At 39.7% G+C, this 26,531-nt stretch overlaps 1 protein-coding gene across 3 annotated transcripts; it reads right to left on the reverse strand.

Annotated features, from left to right (window-relative positions):
• Positions 1 to 13: 13 nt before the first annotated feature.
• Positions 14 to 26,496, reverse strand: LOC146686287 (uncharacterized). 3 transcript variants are annotated; one of them, XM_085442174.1, is made up of 5 exons: positions 25,972 to 26,496; positions 4,556 to 5,188; positions 3,611 to 3,941; positions 3,334 to 3,509; positions 14 to 2,755 (listed from the first exon to the last, which is right to left on the reverse strand). In XM_085442174.1, the coding sequence occupies exons 2-5, from the start codon at positions 5,155 to 5,157 to the stop codon at positions 2,533 to 2,535; spliced, it is 1,332 nt and encodes a 443-aa protein (XP_085298300.1). In that variant the 5' UTR covers positions 5,158 to 5,188; positions 25,972 to 26,496; the 3' UTR covers positions 14 to 2,532. The 3 variants fall into 3 exon arrangements, with proteins under 3 accessions (XP_085298300.1, XP_085298302.1, XP_085298303.1); XM_085442176.1 differs by lacking the exon at positions 25,972 to 26,496 and adding an exon at positions 21,149 to 22,766; XM_085442177.1 differs by lacking the exon at positions 25,972 to 26,496 and adding an exon at positions 20,725 to 20,869.
• Between the last annotated feature and the right edge of the window lie 35 nt (positions 26,497 to 26,531).

Below are 26,531 nucleotides of genomic sequence, written 5' to 3' on the forward strand. Positions count from 1 at the left end.
AAAAGACATGAAATGTGAATACAGGTAAATTATTATTATTTTTTTTTAATGTCATCCACCCACAACTGTTAAAAAAAGCTGTTAAACCCCTCAAAAACCAAACCTCCACATACATTTTTAAAACTGTCCTCTGAATACAAAGAAAATGGCATGCTATGCCATACCGATGGCTTTCGAAAAGAATGAATCGCAATTATCTTTTGTCTTTGTTATACACACTTAAACATTAAATATTACTGGTGGAAAACAAAAGTAATCATTTAGCTTAAATACCTCCAAACCTCAAATAATCATTTGCAGTAGTTACAGAGGAGACTTGTACAACCAGAGGAATACATTCATTCATCCAACCATTCATTCATTTATCAATTCATCCATTCTTCCCTTATGCTAGAAAATTAACCTTTTACAATGCACCTGATTTGCTCACAAAAACAAAGAGAAAAAAGAAAAACAAAGATTTTATTTTGCTGGTTACAGCAAAATGAATGATCACAGTTTGTTTGATTAAAAAAAATAGATATATAAATCATTTTTAAAAATACGCAATAGCAGCAACTCATTGCATTTAGGCACATGGACATTGGTCGTGTCCAAATTCATGGGCTGCATCCTCCTGAGGACCCGGCCTTTGCGGTCTACGTGGGCCGGGTCCTCAGAAGGTCGGGTAGGCCGGAAGTAAACGGCCGTGAAATTGGACGGTCTAGCCTTCAGATTAGCGTCGCCGCTGTCTCGGTGGAGTTTAATAAACTCAGCCGTCTGCTCCTTGCTATCTAAAATATAACAGGACACTGGCGTAAATTCTCGACTGGCTCATACTTATGTTTAATCAGTTTTCTGTTTGACGTTTAGTCAGCTGTGTAAAAACCAAGGAGGAGGGGGATTAATAAAGTTTTATTTTATCTAATCTAATCTAATAACTTTAATCTCAGCCAAACCGATTTACTCACGAACAAACAAAACACTGAAAAAAGCCCAACAATAACATTTTTAGGTTGTCTAAGTGACTTATATATTACGTTTAACCCGAGCAGCGAAAGTCCGCGGTGATCTGAAAATGATGTGCCGGGAGTTGTGCCGTTCTCGGCCGCATCAGTAACCCTCGAGCTCCCGGCTAGCTATCAAGCTGGTGGGTAGCAGAAGCCTCCGAAAATGTCGAAGCACTTTTGCAAATATGCGATATCTTGATAAACCGAGCAGATATTTGATGTTTACACAACTACTTTCTCGCCTGAAAATATGTTAAAAGGTTATTTTGTGACCCAGAAAGATTAGTATGAGTAATTTTAAAACTTAGTAGCGGCCGCCATTGTTGGAAACTGGAGTTTGGCTGGGCCGCGCTATGAATTCTGGGATATGGTAGGCCACGAAGGACACACCCAACCCATCCTTCAAATTCGGGGAAAAGGAGGACGCATTTGTCGGCTACATTCGGAGGAGTCTACGAATTTGGACAGCCTTCGGCGCGTCGCTGTCTACAAATGCAGCCTCAGGAGGATGCAGCCCATGAATTTGGACACGACCATGGTCAAGACAACTCCCTGAAGTCAAAACAGTATTTGAATGGTGAACAAAGGTGTTTTTAGTGAACGTGTCATGGTTGTTGGTGCCAATCTGGCTGTTCTGAGTATTTCACAAAATGCTTATTTACTTTTCTCACACAACCGTCTCTAGTTATTGAATGTAAATTATGTAATGAATGTAAAGGCTGGAATGCGAGTACGGGTCTAAGATATCATTTTCAAATTGTGATGGTTCATACCAATAACAGCATGAGCCTTTCATTTTGGGGAAAACTGGGTCAAGGTCACAACAAATGATAAAATATATAAGAATTTTATATTACCAACATTATCCTTAGACCTTAGGAGGAAGGGCCTCGTCTTTCAAGACCTTGTATTTACATGTTGACTTTACTCTCAAAATAGTATTTAAACTTTATTCCCTAAGCTCTTTCTATCTAACACATTACAGAGACACTTGGTGTTATTGTCTTGCCAAAGAATACTTGGCATATTGTGGTGACTCGATAGGGATCAAACCACCAACCTTACAATTAATAGGTGACCTGCTCTACCTCCTGAGCTACAGCCACCCCAGATAAAAATGCTTTCCCCATCTCTGATTCTTCCAACCTGACAACTGGGCAAATTCTATGGGACGTTATATTGTGGATTTAGTAAATGTTTCTACTCTCTTCAGGTGGCATAGGCAGGACAGTTAAAATATTTGCAGTTCTTCAAGTCAACAGTTTTATATTAAGGACTATTTAAATGGTCACACTCATATCACACAGCATTGGAACCAATGTGTTCTTCAAAACGCTTGTAGTTATTCAAGGTAGGCAATTAAGCCATATTCAGGTAAGTGTAGGGATTTTACTGGCACTTGGTGCAAAATAAGCAAACTATTCAGAAAACAATGACACAATGAATTCACAAATGCCCCTGATTCAAAGATGCACATTCACGATCTGATTCACTGTGTTTAACAAGTGTCCATCGTAGTGCCTGTACATCTTATCCATTAGTTCTATGTCAAGTTCAGCATCCCCACCCTCTTCAACACCTTGTCCACGTTGGGAATGAGTTTTTCCTGAAAGTCCCACAGTCGTTTATCCACATTAAGCTGCTCCAGGGTTAATGATCCCTGTAGAGCCACACGGACATGAATGATCCGACAAACATCGAGTGGAACCTTGTAGCGTTCTCCAAAATTCTTGATCACTTCATGGACTGAAGTCCCCTCCACCATTCTGTGACACAAAACACAAGACAGTTAACTGCTAGGAGTTAAGGGTACACCGATTACTGAAGATCCTGCTCTTTAGGAGTGCCCTGAAGGTTCTTTGAAAGTTTCACAAATCAGTCTTGGGGGACCCTTAGTGAATGTTCCCTGGGTTTTCTGGCAATACCTTAAGGGATGATCTCTGAAAAATTGGCAAAAATAACCCTCAGGTTGTTCGGACATTCTCTAAACTGTGACCTTTAGGAAACCCGTAGGGAGCCTTCCCTCAAGGTTTCTGTTTCCTGGGTTCATGTTTACATTTTGTGTTAGTTCTGTATGAGCAATATGACATATTTCAAATCTGAAAGTTCAAATGTTAATCAAATTAGATAGGAACAAAATAAGAACTTTTGTTAAATGTGTTTTGTACCTGGGACTGTCATTCCAACCAGTTTTGATGTTTCTCATATCTCATATCATGGTTTATCAAGTTCAATAACTAAGGTACTTATTTTTTTTTTAACTTGCAGTCAAATGTATAATTAAGTAAACCGAAGAACTGTATCCTAAATAGAGTAAATCTTCCGTCTGACAAATTCAGCTTACCTTGGCCGAACTATCATCTTGTGTGGATGGTATATGTTTCTGGCGGGGTCCTCCCTGTAGATGTGCTCCAGAATATTAATTCCTGGCACCCCGTTCCACTGAGGCAGGTGAAACCGTCCGCTTGGCTCAAAGTGTTTCTTTGGGAAAATATGATTCTCAATAAGGAACACCCCTGCCTTCAAATTAGATAAAAACAAGTCAAATACAACTTCTTATTGTATGGGATACTGAATTTTTGATGAACTGTATTTTCAAATTTATTACAAGAACAGCCTACATTTGGATGCTGATTTCGGAGCGTGTTCATCAAAGACATCAGGTCATCGTGCTGGTATGGCATTATAATCTCATCAATGTCATTCAACAGGACATAGCGAGAACGCTCCATTGATCTGTAAATGCACTCATTAAGTGTGGTCAGTTGGCCATAGTAATGCAAATCCCCTCCATGCTCTGAGTGAAGCCAGCCACGAGATGGATTCAGATGCTTGTCAATGGGCCAAGGAACCATTTCCACAAAGCCCTCCTGGCTATAATTCTGCAACAGGCGGTCGAGCTCTGGACCACAGCTGGTGTTATAGATCACCACTCTGTTCACACCCAGCAACCTGGGACAAAATAAGGCAAATTGGTTCATCGTTGTCAGCAAACAAAACAGATTACTTAAAACAATTGTGGTTTATATAGCAAACAGTTGGTCATTTTTCTATCCTTAGTATAATATTTATACTGTGTTATACTATTTATACTGTATTAGCCTGTACCTGTCACAATAGCTTGCAGCTATGTGACTGATAAAATACACAGACAAAAAATAATATTATAATCATTAAGAGTAGTCTGTGGTGTTTCTCAAGTAGGAGGGACACTGTCTATTCCTAACTGGTTCTGAACAGCTGGAAATCCACAGTTTACAGGGCTAAAAATCCATTTTCCTACAGTGTCTGAAAAGACGTACAGCTCCTGCAGAATTTTAAACCGTGCTCCCATAAATATTTAGTGCCAAGTGATAGACTTCTGAGGGGCAAGACACTGTCCAACAGTTGTGTCTGTTACTCCAGAAGCAACAGGAGTAACAGACACAACTGTGCAATGTGATACAATCCAGACACTGCATTGAAGAGGAGCCTTTGCAGAGCTTGTTAGGTTTCATTCTGTGTCAGGACCAGCTGCTGTTGCACATTTTTGACTTTGTAGCTTGTGGTGGTGTTGCAGTACTCACTTGTACATCTCCAGAGTCTGTGCAAACTGAAGCACATTGTTGTAGTCACCAAAGAGGTTAGAGATGCAGACTGTGAAGTCAAACTGCATGTTTTCTTCCTTCTGTCCAACTGTGTCTTTGTTTCTTATTGGGAGCCATTGATCAGTAGATGGACTCTCTTTGTCTGGTGTAGTCAAGAGAGTGACATGTGTCGCATTGCAGTTCTGAGGAATCTGACACATGACATCCGTAGTGACAAAGGGAAAACCAAAGTTATCTGGATGCTGTAAAATTGTTGCTGGAGTGGTTTTACTCAAATAACCAGTACAGCAGAAAAAGCAGTGAAGGGGTTGAATGGAGTCTCTCCTAAATATGCCAATGATGCGTATATCAAAATCCTTCACTCTTTGGTCCATGTAGGCTGACACCAGTAAGTGTTTGGTATTGTTAAGCGGCGTGATGGTCTGCTCGGATATCCTCATGGAGCAAGCACTTTGCGGCCCAGATGGTTTTGGGATTGAGTTGTATGTGCTGGGCGTTTTCACAGTGAAGACCAAAAAGAGGAAGAGTGCAGTGATGAAGACGAGAACCAACTTCTTTTTAAAATGCTTTAACAGCTCCATCCAGGCAGTGGAGATGAAACCAGTTCCCAACCTGTACCAGAACACAGAATTGTGGTTAGTTTCAAAACTAGCAAAATTTGAACTCTGATGAAAAACCTTTAAATCTTAAAATCTTAAAAGAAAAAAAAATAATCTAGAACTACCAAATGTTCACATTACTTCAACCCAGTGTCTTCTTGCTGCGTAGTCTCAGATTACACAAACAAGGAACAACAATTAAAAATATCAATTTATTACAAAGGTTAGACCTAATGATGTTCTCTGGCCAGTGGCTTTTGCTTGGACCCTTTGAAGTATAGAAAAGAGTGTGCTGTCCTTCAGGGACTACTGTGATAAGCTGATAAAGACAATTAAGAGATAGGATAACTGGGGTGAGATCTAGCCTTAATCTGCCTTGGTAGATATTAATGAAGGACACTATCTATGGAAATTTTGGATAGTCATAGCTGGACATCCACAGATGTAATAGATACACTTAAGAGTTCCCATTATAGATATCACTCACTACACCATGGACAATGCCACACACAAAGAGGAAACCTAATTCTTATTGACATACTTTATTTCACTAGCTGGGCCAACATCCTCACTTTAAGTTTGACAGCGTTTTAGTAGGTAAAAGTGAATGCTTTGACATGAATTGAGCTGCAGTTTGTGGAAGGCCTCAAAGGGGACTGGTGATGGCTCCCAGGTACTATATAGAAGTGAAGAAGGAGGGAGGGTGGGGCACGAAAACGAGAATGATCGGCTTGCAGAACTGGGGGAACCTATTTAGATGACAGCTGGAAGGAGCGTGTTTGGAGATGTGGTCCTGCTCCTGAAATTCCGATACATAATCTCCAATGCTAAATCTGGAATACTAAATGGTTAAAGAACATTGTTATGCAATAACTGCAAGTTTCCCCTTGAACAGCTGCTACCAAGAAAAGAAGCCTCCTCTGTGTAGCCTGAAAGGTGAAGAGCAAATAAAATCTTTTGTAAAATTCGCATCTGCTTGTTTTGTTTAATTGCTTTCTTCCTAATGGAAACTGAAGGAGAACCTTCCTTTGTTGCAAAGAGGATATCATCACTAGTAAATCACACAAGCTTTATAAGACTTCCATATTTTAGAAAAAAAGCAAACTTATACTATTGAAGGTAATGAGAAATTGTATCTCTTTAACACCTGACCTGTCCAGAGGGTCAGTCAATGAGCTCGTCAATAGCTTCAATGCTAACATGTTAAATGTAATGGACACTATTGCTCCCATTAAGGTGAAGGTTATCTCTGGAAGGAAAAAGTCTCCATGGAGAAACTCCACACTGGTGAAAAATGAAAAAAGAGAGTGTAGGAAAGCTGAGCGCAGATGGAGAAAAACAAACCTCCAGGTTCATTATGACATTTATAAAGAGAAACTTCACAATTATAATTTACAACTGAGGAATGCAAGGAGGTCCTACTTCTCTGACATCATCACTAAAAACAGCCATAATGCTCGGGTCTTATTTTCTACAGTTGACAGGCTAACAAACCCTCCTGTGCCAGTGGCAGCTGAACTTCATTCGACCATGGCCTGCAATGACTTTGCCAAATTCTTCACTGAAAAAACCCAAAAAATTAGACAAGCAATTGGTACATCAACAGCAGATCCAGGATATGTACTGTGTCCACCAAAAAACTGTTTAAACACCATGAAACATTTTCACCCTATTAACAGCAAAGACCTGGAGGACATCTTAGGTCAACTGAACTCCTCCTCCTGCTGTTTAGATGTCCTGCCAACAAGTTTTTTCAAAAAGGTCTCAAAGACTTTAGAGTCAGACCTGTTACAGATCGTCAACTTTTCTTTATTATCAGGTGTGTTTCCAGAATCACTAAAAACTGCTGTAATCAAACCTATACTGAAAAAGGACAATCTTGACAAGACACAAATGAACAACTACAGGCCGATCTCAAATCTCCCGTTTTTAAGTAAGATCATTGAAAAAGCAGTTTCTCAACAGCTCAGTTACTTCTTAAAACAGAGTAATTGCTACGATGCCTTCCAGTCAGGTTTTAGACAGAACCACAGCACTGAAACCGCTCTGACCAAAGTGTTCAATGACATATGTCTGAATACAGACAGTGGAAAAATGTCAGTCTTAGTTTTACTGGATCTCAGTGCAGCATTTGATACAGTTGACCACAACATATTACTCAAACGACTGGAGAACTGGACAGGTCTTTCAGGAACTGTACTAAACTGGTTCAAAACATACGTAGAAAACAGGAAATACTTTGTATCAATAGGTAACTTCACATCTGAGCAGACAAGTATCACATGTGGAGTTCCCCAAGGTTCCATCTTGGGACCCCTTCTGTTTAACATCTACATGCTCCCACTGGCACAGATTATAAACAACAACAAAATAAACTATCACAGCTATGCAGATGACACACAAATATATATCACAATGTCACCAGGAGACTGAGGCCCTGTACAGGCTCTTGGTAAATGCATTGAGGAAATCAATGACTGGTTGTGCCACAATTTTCTCCAGCTAAACAAAAACAAAACTGAGGTAATAGTCTTTGGCGCCAAAGAAAAACGATTACAGGTCACCAGAGAACTTCAATCTATACATCTAAAAACCACAAACCAGGCGAGAAATTTGGGTGTAGTGATGGATGCAGACCTAAACTTAGAAAAACACATTAAGACAATAACAAAGTCAGCTTACTATCACCTCAAGAATATTTCAAGGATAAAAGATCTGATGTCTCAACAGGACCTGGAAAAACTAGTCCATGCATTCATCTTTAGTAGGCTTGATTACTGTAACAGCATCTTTACAGGTCTACCTAAAAAATCAGTCAGACAACTACAGCTCATTCAGAACTCTGCTGCTCGAGTCCTCACTAAGACCAAAAAAGTGGACCACATCAGTCCAGCTCTGAGGTCCTTACACTGGCTGCCTGTCCGTCAGAGGATAGACTTTAAAGTTCTGATGCTGGCCTATAAAGCTCTGAATGGTTTAGGACCAAAATACATCAATGACCTCCTGACCCAGTATGAACCATCCAGATCCCTCAGGTCATCTGGATCCGGTCTTTTATCAGTTCCCAGAGTCAGAACCAGACACGGAGAAGCTGCATTCAGCTTTTATGCTCCTTATATCTGGAACAAACTCCCAGAAAGCCTCAGATCAGCTGAAACACTCAGTTTATTTAAATCCAGGTTGAAGACTCACCTGTTCTCAGCTGCATTTGAATAAAGCACCAAATCCACACTTTAAGCTTAAATTTCAAAACTTACATTAACTACTGATTTTATCTACTGTTCTGATTTTATCTGTTTTGATTTTATATACTGTTGTTTGTTTGTTTGTTTGTTTGTTAATTAGTTAGTTAGTTTATTTGCTTGTTTTAATCAATTTTAAATCATGCTTTTTATTTGTTCTTGTTTCTAATGTCTCTGTAAAGCACTTTGAATCACCTTGTTGTTGAATTGTGCTATACAAATAAACTTGCCTTGCCTTGCCTTGCCTCTTACTGTCATATGGGTATTCCATATATTAAAACAAATATATACCCAAACCCACGGATGCCAAAAGATCTTTTGGCATCCGTATGCAGTACTGTGAGCCACTCCTCATTTCTTTAAACTTTCCTGTCTTGTATTTTCTTTTTCTTATTTTTTGTTTTGTTCATGAGCAATAATTCACCAGGCTTTCAAAAAGGAAACCCTAAACATTTTCAGTGGGATATTTTCTTGGATTGTTTGTTAAATCCCTTAACACTTACCTGTCAATCATTTAAACGTGAAAAGGCATTTAAATCAAGAATGAGCCAGTGTTGTGTCTACACAGACAACTTAGCAAACAACCAATCATAAATTTTATGTTTAAGCACCTTGTTACATGCAGCCTGATTCAGCTGAATCTACACCAACAAGGTCATTCCTGAAGAAATATTAACCAAAACCTTGTCATATCTCAGCATGCTGTGCAGTGTATCCTTAACAATATGAGGAAACTGGACAAATGGAGGGCAAAAGAAGAACTGGCAGGCCTAAAAAAAACAAAAAAAAAAAACTATCTACAGCAGATGAACAGTATCTATTGAAAAACAAACAAACAAACAAACAAAAGAATCCAGCAAAGACCTGGCACAGGAGCTGAGATGCATCTAATCCTCCAGTTGATCGATCTACTGTTCAGTGAAGCCTCAACAAAAATCGTCTCAATGCAAAGGTGGCTGTTTAGAAATGTTTGGCAGAAAAGTCAAATTTTGTCCAAAACTCGAGTGCCTTGAGGTGACTTTAGTGGTGATTTAGCATTAGAAAAAAAACCCACTTTAAGTTACTGTGTTGTGTTCAGGTGTGCATAGTGCTGACGTGGGACAATTTCCAATTTCGTTTGTACTATTGTACTAGGTATGACTGTGCAATGACAATAAAGCGTTATCTTATCTTAAAAATATATATTAAAAAGAAGTAAAAAAAGACTGTTGCAGAAGCCAGAAAAGAGAGGTTTAAGACTGGTGGAAGACCTGCAAATAAAGACATGGAGCAGTTGGATGAATTGCTGATGGGAATAATGGAAAACCAACAACCTTTGGAGAACATATGAGATGATGACCATTAAGACAGCTCAGACGGGGGATCAAGCACACCTAAACTGAGTATATTAGTGCACTGATTTAGCCTCTCCTAATCATTTTATACTATTGTTTGTCATCAACAACTGTCTCATCTGTTCATTTAATCACATTAACTGTTCTTGTGTGTAGTTGGAAATCAAATGGACAGAAATGCAGAGTTGCAAGGCAACTTCCTAATGGAGCTTCGGGAGTTGCAGGGGCGTCAAACGGCCGCTGGCTATGTCCAGATGTTGACGAGAGGATCCGTTATTACTGAGGGCCCTCGTCTTTGTGGTAACAACTGGGTTTTTCAACAGGACAACGCTACAGTACACAATGCCCGCAGAACAAGGGACTACTTCCAGGAGAATTACATCACTCTTCTGAACCATCCCGCGTGTTCCCCTGATCTAAATCCAGTTGAGAACCTTTGGGGATGGCCATTTTTCAAGACGTTTTAATCTTTTGAACGGGACTGTATAAGAGATATTTAAAGTTATCAATTTTTCCTATGGGCAGCACGGTGGCACGGTGGTTAGCACTGTTGCCGCACAGCAAGAAGGTCCTGAGTTCAATTCCATCATCAGGCCGGGGTCTTTCTGTGTGGAGTTTGCATGTTCTCCCCATGTTTGCGTGGGTTCTCTCTGGGTACTCCGGCTTCCTCCCACCGTCCAAAGACATGCAGCTTGTGGGGATAGGTTAATTGGATAATCCAAATTGCCACTAGGTGTGAGTGTGAATGGTTGTCTGTCCCTATGTGTTAGCCCTGCGACAGACTGGCGACCTGTCCAGAGTGTACCCCGCCTTTCGCCCTATGACAGCTGGGATAGGCTCCAGTGCCCCCCGCGACCCTGAAAAGGATAAGCGAATGGATGGATGAAATTTTTCCTATGCTGCATAATTCCATAAATCTTGCTTTATACTTTTCATGTCGAAAATAGTAAAAATAAAGAAAATCCATTAATGAGAAGGTTTGTCCAAACTTTTGACTGGTAGTGTACATTTTCTGGTAGAGAGGTGATGAGCTGCCCACGGGAATATGGAGGAAAAACACAGACATGAATGTAGCTTACATCTGTGGATCTGTGCAAAGCTGGCAGTGTTAAATTTGTTTCAAAACCCCCACGTGGGCTTGTGATGTATTATATTTTAACCTTTTTTTTTTTTTAAATTTGCCTCTTACGGGCACCAGCATACCCTCCGCATTGATCACTCTGCTTACTGCCACAACATCAGCATGCAGTCACTTATATTAATGCCACTATTAAGGTGTGGTAACCTGCTGCAGTATTCTTCTGAATGATAGGTGCTGGGCACAAATGTACTGATGTAGGAAGAGAAGAAATCAAAACCAGAAGCAAATAGTTTTTCCAAAGTGTTTTTAACAAAGTCTCCAATTTTTAAACAGCTGCAACATTGTCCTCTGTATAACTGTATCCGAGTTTCTGTACTGGAATATCATTAAAAACGAACACACTCAAACATTTGTGTCTTCAACCCAGCTGTGACACAACCCGCCACGTTACGAGAAATCGAGAGCCACACAATCGGCCGCAAATATTGTGACGAATGCCTCATGATGTGATATCAAAATCAGCGAGCGACACCCATGACACAGGTTGCACAGCAAGCATAAAAACAACATCATTATCCATTCCTGGGTCCACTCTTCTTTGATTTCCATAGCCAAAACAAACACTGTGGTATCACTGAGTTAAAAGTGGCCCAAATGATTTCATCTTCAATAAAATGATCAGTGAGGCTGCCTCCCAGCTGTTACAGTAACATTAACATCCAGGCATGCATGAAAGAGAGTTTGAAGTTAGCAGGAAGTTAGTTTGCCAGTTTCCATCTAAAGATGAAATGCCATGATCCGACTGGCACGATCTGATATCGTCGTGTTGGTGTTGTTCCCAGATCATCATACTAAATGTTGTTCCAGGATCAACATTGCAAGTGACCAATCAATGTTGTGACGTCATACTTTTGCGACTTTGGGAAAAACTGCCGTAAAACAAAAAACTATACTTAAGCTGCAAGAAACCGCCTCTGTCCGCCGATCAACGGACCCTGACCCTGACCCTTTAATAAATGGTAAGCAGAACTGATATTGTCCTTGCAACATTGGAATTTCATAAATGCACGAATGGCTTGGCGCGCAAAAGAATAACCTGGAACAACATTTTCATGATGATCTGGGAACAACACCAACACTACGATATCAGATCATCCTTCTGACTGACGGATTTCTAAAAACACTAAATTAAACAGCACCAGTGTTTGTATGGTTTATGAAGTTGGGCTAGCTGGCATAGAATGGCTAGCTACAGAGCTATGGTTAAGATAATACAAACAAATTTGCAGAACGAAGATTGAGGATGAACATTAACTTTTTCACCCCAAAACCCCTTAATGTGATAGTCAAATACAAATACAACCATATAACAGGTGTACAGGCTAAGCCTACGCTTGAAGCCACTGAGGTGTATGACTGGTGAACTTGACAAGAAAGTCCAGTCAATAACTCCAGCTGTATTTACCTTGTCAGTTTAAGCAGTCTAAGCAATCACCGTTGATTGCATTTGATATTTCACAGTTGATCGTAAGATCCAACATCATCCAACATAAATCACCGCAGTCACAAACTGTTTGGTCCTTCCAACCAGCAACACCTGACCCTAATTAAATGTTCTACCTTCCATACAATCATTTACAAATACAAAAAAGTGACACCTAGAGGCACACATAAGGTAATAAGCAAAACACAAAAATGGCTCCTACACACCAGGCCCTAAGTGCAATGGCTGTCAGACATGACAATTCTAATTATAAAGCAAATAAGGAGCCAAATTAAAAATAAAGTACTTCCATTTTAGACACACACAAAAAATAAAATAAAATAAAAGCACTTAAATACACTTTTAAACTACAGTCTAATGTAAAAGACAAAGTTTAGTTACAGGGATTTCAAGAATGTTGGTCTTTGTCTTTAAAGTCCATTTTTATCATGAATGGTTTCACGAACACGTCTAAGGGGCCAAGAATCTCGGGGGACAGAAGAACCCATTAAAATAACTATATACCCTGGTTTTAGATTTTTCCTCTTTTGGTTGTCTTTTTGTCTCTTGTGTAACAAAGGCAGGTATTCACGTATCAGGAGGATGTGATTTGGAGTAAATGACTCTAGGTCTTTTGGATCATCAGGCAGCTTTGTTATGGGTTGATCAATTGCAATTGCTTCAACTTCACACAGAACTGTATTTAATCCATTGTTGTTGAACTGTTGTTGCTGAAGAACTGATCTCAAAATCAGTCTGAGTACTCACAGCCCTGCCATTGTCTATCATGTCGGCCAGCCATAAAATCATAAAAAAAAAAAAACCCCAAAAGACATGAGAAGCCAAGCAGGAAAGACAAGGGAGGGAGAGTATGGCATTATTTTTGTGCCACTATTCTGAGCGCACGTAAAAAAAAAAATTGAGCGCAGGTAAAAAAAAAGTTTGCAGGTGCAAGTGTTGTATTTTGAGGAGAAATTTATTTTGAGCGAACAAAAGCTGAATTTGATTGAACAAAATTAATTGCTGCGTGCAAAAAATGTATTTCAGTGTTTGCTATTATCCATACACACACACAATAGCAGCCCCTCTCACTCAGTTTTTGCATTTGCGTTCGCTCGCAATGTGTTGCTCGCATTCTTAACATTTCTGCCTGTGCGCGCTCAACTCTTTCTGTACACCGTTATATTTGTGCCACAAAACCAGCCAATCATAGACTTGGATGTCAAAAAATCTGATTGGCTGTTCTGGTCTCCAATCAGCTCGAAATGACGATATGCAATATCCCAGAATCCAAAACTCAAACTCCAAAAACTCAAAGTCCAAAACTCAAAGAGGCAGTGGTGGAGGAACACAGAGTGGCGGAGTTTGAAATATTACTCTTTCTGGGTCACAAAATAAACTTTTAAGATATTTTCATGCGAGAATGGTGCTGTGTGTAAAAAAGATTTGTATGTGTAAAAAAGATTTGTGTGTGTAAAAAGAATTTGTGTGTGTGTAAAAAAGATTTGTATGTGTGTATAAAAGATTTGTATGTGTGTATAAAAGATTTGTGTGTGTAAAAAAGATTTGTGTGTGTAAAAAAGATTTGTGTGTGTGTGTAAAGAAGATTTGTATGTGTAAAAAAGATTTGTGTGTGTGTAAAAAAGATTTGTGTGTGGACTTAGCCAAAACAAAACCCTGCAAGTTACAAGTATGAATTTTGACCCTATTTTTTTTTTTGTAACGGCATGAACAATGAGAGGTGGTGGATTGGCCAGATGCTGGCCGATGTGTAAAAATAACTCAGTTGTTTGGTGGTGGCTATGGCGGAGCTTCCACAGAGGCAACAGGTGGATGAGGGAAGGTGAGGCAGGAGGAGAGACCCAAGGCGGCCGCTGGTCCAAGTGTCAGGTGAACTGAACTTCAGCTAAGAAGTTATGACCTGCAGTCTATCTGGGTCAGATATAAACCAAGTTTAGGCGCAGTTTATTTTCGTTGTGCTGACTTTTTACAGTCAGTTACAATACCTCATACTGCGTGAGCTAGTATGACGAGTTTCTATACAGCTGTTCGGTTGCTATGATGTTACTGATAGTGAACTTTATTTTATTCATAAGGTTAGTTAGTAGAGTTGCCAACAGCTCCTTAAAAAATGGAATGGTCCCTCATTCAGAGAAAATATTACGCGTTTCGTCTTGAGCTGAGAAGAGACGCAGTTTGTCCCGTACTTCAGCTAGGATGGAAAAAGAAGCTGCCTCTTCTCTTATCTCCCCTCCCTCTTCTATTGCTACTTCAATCATGAAACTGATCAATGATCAGCTGATCGTCTCTCTTGTTTGTTTATCGCCCACTTTGCGCCAGAAAGAGGAAACCAGCAGATGTCGCGCTAAACAACAGCAGCACGTTTAAGCTTGATCAGCTGTTGTTAGAATTTATTTAATATTAATTTCTACTATCAGCTGATGTTTGCTGGAGCCACAGTTGTAAAGCTGCTGGTCATGATGTCGGTTTGGATATGTGGTGAGAGGGAAACGTGAAGATGAAACCAGGAGATGTCCTTACAATTTTATTGTTTTAGCTTCGGGGTGGCACCTGGGGTGGCCAGTCTGGTTAGGGGGGTGGCCTGTGCCCCCCCAGGCCACCCCGCTGGACACGCCACTGGCTGCGCACTGTGACTCACAGCCATGGTCCCGGGTCAGCCCTGACTTTGTGTTAAACCAATCCTAAAGTAATAATGGTATTTCTAACCACTGATATAGAAACAGGTTTACCTTTTAGGTGACATGAATGAGTTGAAGGGAAGTTATGAACAGTTTCTGAGAGACAAATAACACCAGGATCCTTTTCTAAGTAGCTGACAGCTGGTAACTGTGCAGGGGCGGGTCTAGCAAAGTGTTTCCAGGGGACCAGGTAGGGCATTAACAGGGAGAGGGGGGCACAAAGAAATACTTTTCTTTTTTATTCTCAATTCAAATATTTAGCTTTTATTAAATAATTATCTGAATCTTGTGAACAATGTTATTATCTGACGGAAAATGTATAGAAATCATACATATACCAAAAAGACAGTGTACATCACTGTCACAACAGCGTTTGTTTTCATTCAAAGGCTTTATGGCTTTAATACCTGGTGGGCCGGTCTGTAGTGAAAATGCCCAATTTTTTTGTCCCAGTCCAGCCCTGCAGGTTAATACTGGCAGTGTCACCATGCCAGCTGACTGTATTTCATCATCAGCCAGTGTTGTTCTGTATACATCAATATTACCAAAGTTTACCATAAGGCAGCATATAAAGTATTTACTTGCTTTCAGGTTTTATTCAAATGTTAGTCTTTTCATTTGTTTCCCCACTTTTTTCCTGTTTCAAAATCAAACACCAGTTTGTGAGAAGATTATCTTCTTTTTTTTTAACAGGCATTGGTTTTGCATTGGAATTGGCTAATTTGCCAATTGTATGTTAAAAATGTTCGTATTTTAATATTCAAAAATGTTTTTGCCCAAAACATATGTGCTCTACATGTCAGTAAAAATACTATGCAAATATTGAAGTTCTTGACTGCTGTTGTTAGAATTTATTTAAAATTAATTTCTAGTATCTAGTTTCTGTTTGCTGGAGCCACAGCTGTAAAAGCTGCTGCTCATGATATGGTTTGGAAACATGAAGGTGATACAGCAGTTATGCAAATATGTCATGCCTTGATAAATCGAGCAGGTATTTGAAGTTTACACAGCACCATTCTTGCATGAAAATATCTTAAAAGTTTTATTTGTGACCCAGAAAGAGTAATATTTCAAACTCCGCCCCTCTGTGTTCCTCCGCAACTGCCTCGTTTGAGTTTTGGACAAAATGGATTCTGGGATTTGCTTAGGCTGCTGCCCCCGCGACCCGGCCCCGGATAAAGCGGATGAAGATGGATGGATGGATGGATTCTGGGATATTGCATTTCGTCATTTCAAGCTGATTGGAGACCAGAACAGCCAATCAGATTTTTTTGCATCCAAGTCTGTGATTGGCTGGTTTTGTGGCACCAATATAACGGTGTACAGAAAGAGTTGAGCGTGTATGGGCAGAAATGTTGAGAGCACGAGCAACACATTGCGAGCGAGCGCAAATGCAAAAACTGAGTGAGAGGGGCTGCTATTGTGTGTTAGTGATGTGTCGGTCGCGAACGAAATGGCTCTTAGAGCCGGATCTTTGACGTGAACGACGCGAACCGTTCACGTCATTAGAAAGGCATAGTAATCATCCACAACTATTTTCAGTTGCGGATGATAAAGGATTCAGAAAGTTTATTCATGCAGGTCAATATGACAGAGAATATGAATCTTCGTTTTGTTTTCATATTTTAATTTATATTTAATTGTGTTGTGGTTTGCAGTGTTTTGTGTTTTTTCACTTTAAATTTGTAAAAGGAAAAAGCTGAAAATTGAAACAGTTAAAAGTTGAAATGTGAATAGTTGGTTTTTGTATTACCGTATTTTCACGACCATAAGGCGCACTTAAAAGTCTTAGATTTTCTTCAAAAAGTACGGCGCGCCCTATAGCGCAGTGCGCCCTGTGTGTTGTAAGGAGGATGTAGTAGAGAACACCATGAGAACGCTAAAGGGTGAAGTGTGGGCGTTGATCGTATATACCGGGACAATCGCACATACCTGTATAAAAGGACAGGTATGTGCATTATGTGGAACATCGTTGTTTTAACAACCCTGAAAATGGCAAAGAGACACGCTTATGAAGCACAGTTTAAACTGAAGGCCATCAGCTATGCGGAGGAACATGGAAATCGAGCAGCGGCGAGAGAATTTAAGATTAACGAATCGATGGTTTGCAAATGGAGGAAGCTGGAAAACAAGCTCCGGCAGGTCAAGAAAACGCAGCTGAGTTTCCGCGGACACAAGGCGAGGTGGCCCGAGTTGGAGGAAAGACTCGAGCGGTGGATCATCGAGCAAAGAACGAGCGGGAGAAGCGTTTCGACAGTCACCATTCGGCTAAAAGCAGTTTCACTAGCTGAAGAGATGAACATTGAACATTTCCAAGGAGGTCCGTCTTGGTGCTTTCGTTTCATGAAACGGTGCCATTTTTCCATCCGGACCAGGACTACGGTAGCGCAGCAACTTCCAGCGGATTATAAGGAAAAGCTGGCCATCTTCCGCTCCTACTGCAGCAAACACATCGGCGACAAAAACATCCAGCCCAGCCACATCACAAACATGGACGAGGTCCCGCTCACTTTTGACATCCCGGTGAGTCACACTGTGGAGAAGAAGGGGACCAGCACGGTAGCGATACGCACAACGGGGTATGAAAAGTCTTCTTTTACTGTTGTGCTTGGCTGCCATGCTAATGGACAGAAACTGGTGATTTTTAAGCGAAAGACTTTGCCTAAAGAGAAGTTTCCAGCAGGAATCATCATTAAGGCAAATGAAAAGGGCTGGATGGATGAGGAAATGATGAAAGAGTGGCTGAGGGAGGTGTATGTAAGGAGACTAGGGCTGCCACGATTTGTCGACTAGTCACGATTACGTCGACTATCAAAATCGTCGACGACTGATTTAATAGTCGACGCGTCGTTTGAAACTTTGTACGATCACAAAAGACGCAGGAATAAGTAGCAGGATTTAAGAGTGTAATAAAGGACTGAAACAGAAGATGGCAGCATTGCATGTACAAGGATGTCAGCTACCGTTAAACCCCGAAGAAGAAGAAGAAGAAGAAGCAGCAGCTGTGTCCCAGAATTCATAGCGCGGCCCAGCGCAGTTTCCAACAATGGCGGCAGCTAGTTAGTTTTAATGTTACTCTTATTATTCTTTCTGGGTCACAAAATAAACGTTTAACATATTTTCAGGCGAGAATGTAGCTGTGTAAACCTCAAATATCTGCTCAGTTTATCAGGACACCACATATTTTCAAAAGCGCTCCGACGTTTTCGGAGACATCTGTTACCCACTAGCTCGTTAGCGAGCCGGGGGCTAGGCTCACTAGCGCCGTGAGAACACCGGACTCCCCGCAAATCGTTTTCAAACCCACCGCCGTCTTTCGCTACTCAGGTTAAATATATATGAGTCACTTAGATAACTTAAAATGTTATTGTTTGGCTTTTTTTTTTTAGTATTTTATTTGTTCCTGAGTAAATCAGTTTGTCTGAGATTAAAGTTATAGTTTTTACACAGGTGAATAAACGTCAAGCAGACAACTGATTATCAGAAGTGTGAGATGCTCCAGAATATACTCCAGTGTCCTGTTATATTTTAGATAGCAAGGAGTTTATTAAACTTCACCGAAACAATCTGCAAATTTCATTAAAATGTAATAAACTATCATCTTGTCTTTATTTTTAGTTAGCACAGACCTTAAACACTTAAAGCTGTAAGCTAATGATAGTTATATAAGAGCAGATGCTGCTGGTGCAATAAGCTGTAGTTTTACGTCTAATGGATGATGATCTGATTAGTCGACTAATCGCAAAAATAATCGGTGACTAGTCGACTATCAAAATAATCGTTTGTGGCAGCCCTAAAGAAGACCAGGTGGTTTTTTCCACGCATCACCATCGCTCTTAATCGGTGACTCTATGCGTGCCCATCTCACAGCCGATGTGAAAAAACTAGTGAAACAAATAAACTGTGAGCTTGCTGTCATTCCGGGAGGCCTGACAAAGGAACTCCAACCGCTGGACATCGGTGTGAACCGCCCGTTCAAAGTAAGGCTGCGAGCGGCCTGGGAGCAATGGATGACCGATGGAGACCACAGTTTCACCAAGAGTGGAAGGCAGCGCCGGGCGAGTTACGCCACAATTTGGCAATGGATTGTAGATGCTTGGGCTAACATGTCTGCTGGCACTGTTGTTCGAGCTTTCGCAAAAGCCAGCATCATTTCCGAGGAGCCGCACGGCACGGAAAGTGACTCTGACAGTGAAGAAAGTGAACTTGGCATGTTTGATGGAGATTTAGCGCAGCTGTTCAATTCAGACACAGAGGATGAGGACTTCGATGGGTTTGATTGATGATAAAAATGTGAGTACCAAACTTTGTTTTGCTCCTGCTTTATTTTTAAATACGCACACTTGTATGCTTGTGTGTTGTTGATGATGACGATTACTGGTAATAAAAATGTGAGTACCAAACTTTGTTTTGCTCCTGCTTTATTTTTAAATACGCACACTTGTATGCTTGTGTGTTGTTGATGATGACGATTACCGGTAATAGAAATGTGAGTAAGGTACCGAACTCAGGTTTGCTCCCGCTTTATTTTTAAATACGCATACGGTACTTGTATGCGCCCTATAATCCAGTGCGCCTTTTATGTGTGTGTTAAATACAGTGATGGCACACATAACTGAGACTACGCCTTTTAGTACAGTGCGTCTTATGGTCGTGAAAATACGGTATATGATTTATTTATTACATTTTATGTGGAGTGAATAAACAAAAGTATATTTACGGTGGCCCCTACAGACGAAGCACATACAAACTTCAAATCACGTACGAACTCTGAAGCACGTACAACCTCCAAAACACGTAAAAACTGAGAAGCACATAAAAACTCAAAACACGTACAAAACACAACAGAAGTGTTCCAGAATGCTAGGCACAGTGTTGAGCTTTTGTTACCTAGTGACTACACAAGCCAGCAAGTACCAATGACCGGATTTGGTGTGTGGTAATAACAGGCAAATGAACATTTGTTTAAATTATTTGAATATATATGAGTGCTTGTGTATAAATACACAAACAATACACATATGCTTTTAATTGTGTAATTTAAGTGATCTAGGTAGCTCTGTTTTGGAAGTTCAGTTAAAGCTAGAAATGTGTTTTGGAGTTTGTCCGTGCTTTTTGGAGTTTGTACATATTTTGTCTCTAGGGGCCACCACATATATTTATATATAAATAAAACCACTTTTTTTTACATTAGTAGTTTCTTTTGTGCATAATTTTATATTATTGTTAATAATAAATTAATTAAGGCAACAAAACAACCTGAAGAGCCGGTTCGGAGCCAAAAGAGCCAGCTCTTTTTAGTGAGTCGACCCGAAAGAGCCGGTTCTCTAAAAAGATCCGGAAATCCCATCACTATTGTCTGTGTGTATGGATAATATCAAACACAGAAATACATTTTTTGCACGCAACAATGAATTTTGTTCCCTCAGATTCAGCTTTTCTCAAAATACAACACTTGCACCTGCAAACTTTTTTTTTTTTTTTTTACGTGCGCTCAAAATTTCTTTATGTGAGCTCAGCATAGTGGCACAAAAATAACGCCATAAAATACAACGAAGTCACTAATGTGTGTATGGTACAAACGCTAGGACACAAGAAGCGCTATTTAGTCTCCTCGAATAGACGATAAACACTATTAGTGGTCGAATTAGAATATTTGTATTAATTCAAACATCAGCTTAAAGCCACTACCATTCCGCAGGTAACTCACTCGAGGCTGAAGTGTGGCCATAGTATGTTCCCCGTTTGTCCCCACCAGTTGAGAAATAGAGTTTGAATCCGTGTGTCTGCAAGTGCACTCGGAGCCTTCTCCTCTGCTGCTCTTTTTCTACTTGATTTTGCTGTCTGGGCGTGACCAAGTCATTGTCATACGTCAGAATACTAGCGGAAATCATTCGGGAAAAATCGAATAAAACGGTTTGCCCTATACGCCTTTATTAGAAAGAAAAAGAACCCGATTAAAAACAAAAAAGTGAACATAAATATCTAAAGAAAGTAGCAATCTAAATGAAATAGTAGTAATACTGTAAATGTTTATGAGCTTCTTAAATCTTGCTCCTCAAATACTATCCGCATGTTTTTTGTTTTTTTTTACTCGACTTTTGTCGTTGCCTGTTCTCAAAACCATTCCTTACCTTGTTTGTTCTCCTTGTATTTCCTCTTTGGCAGTGTGACTTTCCCCATTTCCTAATTCTTGGACCTGCGCCCAGAGTCAGCCCTGTGCTTCTATACAACCGTCACTCCCCCTTCCGCATTTTTTTTTTTTTTTTTTTTTTTTTGTGGGCTGTAGGTCCTTTCTGTTCCTTTCCTCATATCAGGATTTTGCGCTACCTACAGCTCATTTTCTTATCAGTTCAGTAAAATTATGTTATTTTAATATCTGCTTGTGTGACTGTATCTGTATTTGTTGAACAAGTTCACCTTAAATTCCTAATGGAAACAATTCAGGTGAAGGAAAGAGTTAAAAAATTAAAGCTTTTACTGTAGCAACATTATTTGTAAATCTGTATTTTTGAAAGTTTCCCATTTCAACGTGAACACACAACACATCACACCTTGAAACAGATGAGCTAACAGCAACAGAAAACCACACCAGGTTCCACACAACTGCAGCAGCAACTCTGTCATGCTTTAAATCTGCTTTCTATTAATTTCTCTTGGGTTTTTTTAATTATTTTTTAAATTAACTGTTGGCTGTTGTGAAGCACTGATTTTATATCTTAAATTGTACTATACAAATAAAGTTTTACTTAATTACTATCATGTCCAGTCATAATATCACATGCACCGGATTCACTGAGAAATGTTTCCCTGTTGAGTCTACCATGAGAATGAAAGCAACTCTGAGGGTGACCGAGAGTTCAACCCAGCACTAGCAACTTAAACGCCAACATGGGGAATAAAACTTCTACTTGTGTTATCAAGCTTCATGCAACACATTGTAACATAACACCAAAATCTTGGTGATGGTTTAAAAGCATTCAAAATTGCAGAGCTATGTTGAGGATAATATATGTGAACTGACAGCTATAGTTGTAGTGATAATGAAAGTTACCTAACAGCTGTCATTAGAATTAATTCTACTGGTTGATTACCCAGTTTTCCACCAGTAGAGGTCCCTACAGAGATAAAATTACCGACTTGCTAGAATTGGTTGTTCTTTTATCATAAGGGATGATAACACTTTATCACAGCCACATTTAAAGATGGTCCATCTGTAAATCATTCAGCTAACCTTTCCACTGTTTCAACCTGCTTTCTAGTATTACTTCATCCCATCCAAATTTTGTTTTGCAAAGCTCTTTCTTTAATTTTGTCAGGCAGCAGAACTGATCACTTTGTCAACATAAATCCTCCTTTATCCCAAGAAAGTAGTCATTTAAGGTCCCTATTACAACAAAGATGATCACTAACTCTGTCAATGCACCACTTTTGGGAGGATTCCAGCCTGCTAAGCTCAGCAACAGAAATCCTGGTCAAGCCCACAGATTACAGACAAGTCAGACTCAAAATTTATGCAGCACTTGATAATGAGTTGTAGCGTAGCTTGGCCTGACTGACCATTGGGGTCTAGCTGCCATTAAGACCCGTCTGGGATGGGTGCAAAAATGGCCAACTCAGTTGATGTAAACTCATCTGCCATTGCAACAATGTTTCCTCTCCCTCAGCCCTGTGGAGTTGGATCTTAAGTGGGATGGTCATGGCAGCTTAATGTTTTACCTTACCGCTGTGAGAACCAGTAACTAGAATCTGAGCGGATCAAGAAGCCATCAGCCTTCAGATACTTTGCCATGATTAGCACAGGTATAAAGTTATATATAATCCTAATAGGGCAGCACGGTGGCACGGTGGTTAGCACTGTTGCCGCACAGCAAGAAGGTCCTGAGTTCAATTCCACCATCAGGCTGGGGTCTTTCTGTGTGGAGTTTGCATGTTCCCCCCATGTTTGCGTGGGTACTCTGGCTTCCTCCTACTGTCCAAAGACATGCAACTTGTGGTGATAGGTTAATTGGATAATCCAAATTGCCACTAGGTGTGAATGTGCGAGTGAATGTGAGTGCGAATGGTTGTCTGTCCCTGTGTGTTGGCCCTGCGACAGACTGGCGACCTATCCAGGGTGTACCCCACCTCTTGCCCTATGACAGCTGGGATAGGCTCCAGCGCCCCCCGCGACCCTGAAAAGGATAAGCGGAAGTGGATGGAGAGATATATAATCCTAATATATATATATATATATATATATATATATATATACCTTTATCATGGCAGAAAATTTGAACAGCCATAGCAGGACATCCACAGATCTAATACATAAACTCAACAAGGGCAGAGTTCCCATTAAAGATATCGCTCACCAAGCCCTGGACAATGATACACAGAAAGAGTTGCTATAACCTCCACATTGGTTGCTTTGCATGCTCTGGCAACATCATTACACAGTCATTTCTGATTATGCCCACTGTTAAGGTGCAGGAAGCCACTGCAGTAGTCTACTGAGCGTTAGGTGTTGCCACTCAGACAATACCACTACGGCAGCACTGATATAGGAAGAGAAGAAGTCAAAACCAGAAGATAAGACTTTGGCAAGTGGTTTTTTTTGTTGCAAAGTTATTCCAGAAAGTCACTTTAAAAAAAAAAAAAGATTGCTGCAATATCTCCCTCTGTATATCTATATAGCTCAGGGCTTCTGTACTAGAATATGATTAAAATGGTAATAAGTGATACAATCATACTCATGTCATCAACCCAACTGGGGCAACCATTGCACAATGCTCCAGGTTGCAAAAATCACTATCAAAATGACAGCACACACCACAAATTGCAGCATCATTTTTAGCACACACCACCATCTGACAGGGGCAGGCATTGAGAATAAAAATGGCTTAATTCTTACTGACATACTTTATTCCTTAAATTTGGAGCACTATATGGTTTAAGAGCCCAGTTACACATTACAGTGTAACCTCGGATTCAGAGTAACTTGACATATGAGTAATCTGCAAGACGAGCAAAAAACTTGAATAAAATTTTACTTGTGTTTATGAGCCATAATCTTAATACGAGCAAACTTATGGCTGTATACGTATGTTTTCCAGTAACAGCTGAGCCAACCTGAGTGTCATGCCGCATGAGCTCATGAAAAGCTAGCATTTGTTAAGCGTATTCTTTACATTGACCTCCTCATCTCATTTCCTTCAGGTCAGCAGTGACTTTTCTCAAAGGTAAAGTGCGTTTTTATTTTTATTATATGCATTTTGTGTTAATCATTATGCATTTATTGCAGAAATATGTATTTGGGTCAATGATTTATATAAAAAATATGTTTAAAAGTGATTTTTACATGAATATTTTTGGAGCTTGGAACCATCCATCCAAGTTTCCAATATTTCTTTTTTGAAAATTTGCTTTGACATATGAGTATTTATGGTTTGCAAGCAGCATTAAGGAACGAATCATACTCGTAAACCAAGGTATTACGTAACTGCAAGCATTCTCTTCTATAACTGCTGCCAATCAAGAAGGGAAGCATGTACGGAGCCTAAAAGGTGAAAAGCAAATAAATCTTTTTTTAATGTTCACACTTTCTTTTTCTTTTTTAAATTGCTTTATGAACAAAAAACTAAAGGGAAACCTTCCTTTGTTTTCAAAGAAGATAATATCATTAACAAATCTACTAAAATGTGTATTTTTAAAAAAAGCAAATATGTACTATTGAAGGCAATGAGAAAATTTAATTTCTTACTGTCATATAGGCCTCCAGATTGTGAAAGAAATATACACCCTAAATAACAGATGCCAAAAGTGCCATCTTTTCAGTACTGTACTGTGAGCCACTCCTCATTTCTTTATCTTTTCCTTCCAGTCCGCATTGCTGAGCAGGTTTCATAGTTTTGCAGAGCAAGCAACATTATGAAAGTGTGCATATAAGAAATCTTTGGATTACATACTGCTGGTAATGGCATGGAAAAAAGAAAAAACACCCCATGACACAGAGTCTCTTTATTTTCTTTTACAACCTGGTGAGTTTCCAGGAAGGCCAGTTATACTGAACCTTTGTTGTGTTATTGTGGAGTTTTAAACTTACAATATCATATACTAATATACTATTTTATATTTTCAGTATACAATAGTACATTATTATATATTGTACATATATTTATTAGTTTCAGATGTAGCCATTCTTGTATTTTGCTTGTTTACATTATTGTATCTTGCACAACTCTGTTGCTTGTGAAGCTCGCACACAAGAATTTCACTCACATGTGCTGTACCAATGTACCTGCACATGTGATGTGACAATAAAAGTGATTTGATTTGATTTGACATTAGAAAAATAAAGCATGTATACATTGTTTTCTTTCTGCTTGAGCCATGCCATCAAAAACGATCTGCTCAAACCTGCAGATTACGGAGGAATTACCTAATGGTTTTGTGTGTAAGGTAGGTAAGGACCCTAGACTAGTGCTTTGAAATTAAAAATCAATCATAAACATATATTAGATTTACACTTAGTGGTGCAAATGCAAAAAAACCCATAAAAAAACCCCACCAAATGTTTATAAGAATAACAAAAACAGTTTCTTCAACTAGATGATTTCCTATGCACAGTTCAAGTTTTGTTTAAAAAAAAAAAAAAATCACAGTTTCTGCGTGTTTGCATTCTGTTTTTTAAATTATTATTTTTTAAATGTCTAATATCGTTGCCTCTATCAGTACATAGGCTATAGTCAACAGGATTTATAAAGGGGTTATACGAAAGGGTGGCAAAAGTACCGACTTTCGTTACTTAAGTAGAAACTCTGAGTTCTTTTCGCCAAGCTGAGCCAGTACAACTGATCACAGAGTTCCCACACATGCTAAATCTCACTTCAAATACTCTGAGCGGTCGAATTAGAATATTTGTATTAACTTAAACATCAACTTAAAGCCACTATTCACCATTCAGCAGGTAACTCACTCGAGGCTGAACTGTAGTCAGTATGTCCCCCCGGTTGTGCCCACCAGTCGAGAAAGAGCTTTGAATCCGTAGGTCTGCAAGTGCACTCGGAGTCTTCTTCTCTCCTGCTCTATCCGGGCGTGACCAAGTCATACGTCAGAATTATTACCGGAAATCATCAAGGGGGAAAAAAACGAGTCAGTGGGAAAAACGAGTTCGCAAAATCGCACAAAACGTTGGGGAGAACTGGGCTTTTTTTTTTGTTTTGCGTTGTGCACTATAGACGCACTCGCCTCTGATCGTGGTCTAAGCTTTATCGCGCAATGCCAACCACACACAGCTAACTGCGACGTAGTATTAGGGGCACATTAAGAAAGCATATTGCTGATCATTTTGAGAATAAAGTCTAAAACGTATTTCGGAAAAAAAGTCTAAATCTGTCAGATACAGGCCATTTCCTTTTGTGCAAATCCACTTCCACATTTGTGTGTTTTTCTCTGGCCAGATAGAGCGTTCTGCACCATTACCACACTGTGTTTATGGGCTGAAAGAGAAAGACTTTCCTGTCCTTTTTGCTAAAA

Source organism: Copadichromis virginalis, linkage group LG19 (assembly GCF_057382275.1).
Source record: "Copadichromis virginalis isolate Kocher_CV1m ecotype Utaka linkage group LG19, C_Virginalis_male_GT1.1, whole genome shotgun sequence".
In the NCBI taxonomy this organism is placed as follows: domain Eukaryota; kingdom Metazoa; phylum Chordata; class Actinopteri; order Cichliformes; family Cichlidae; genus Copadichromis; species Copadichromis virginalis.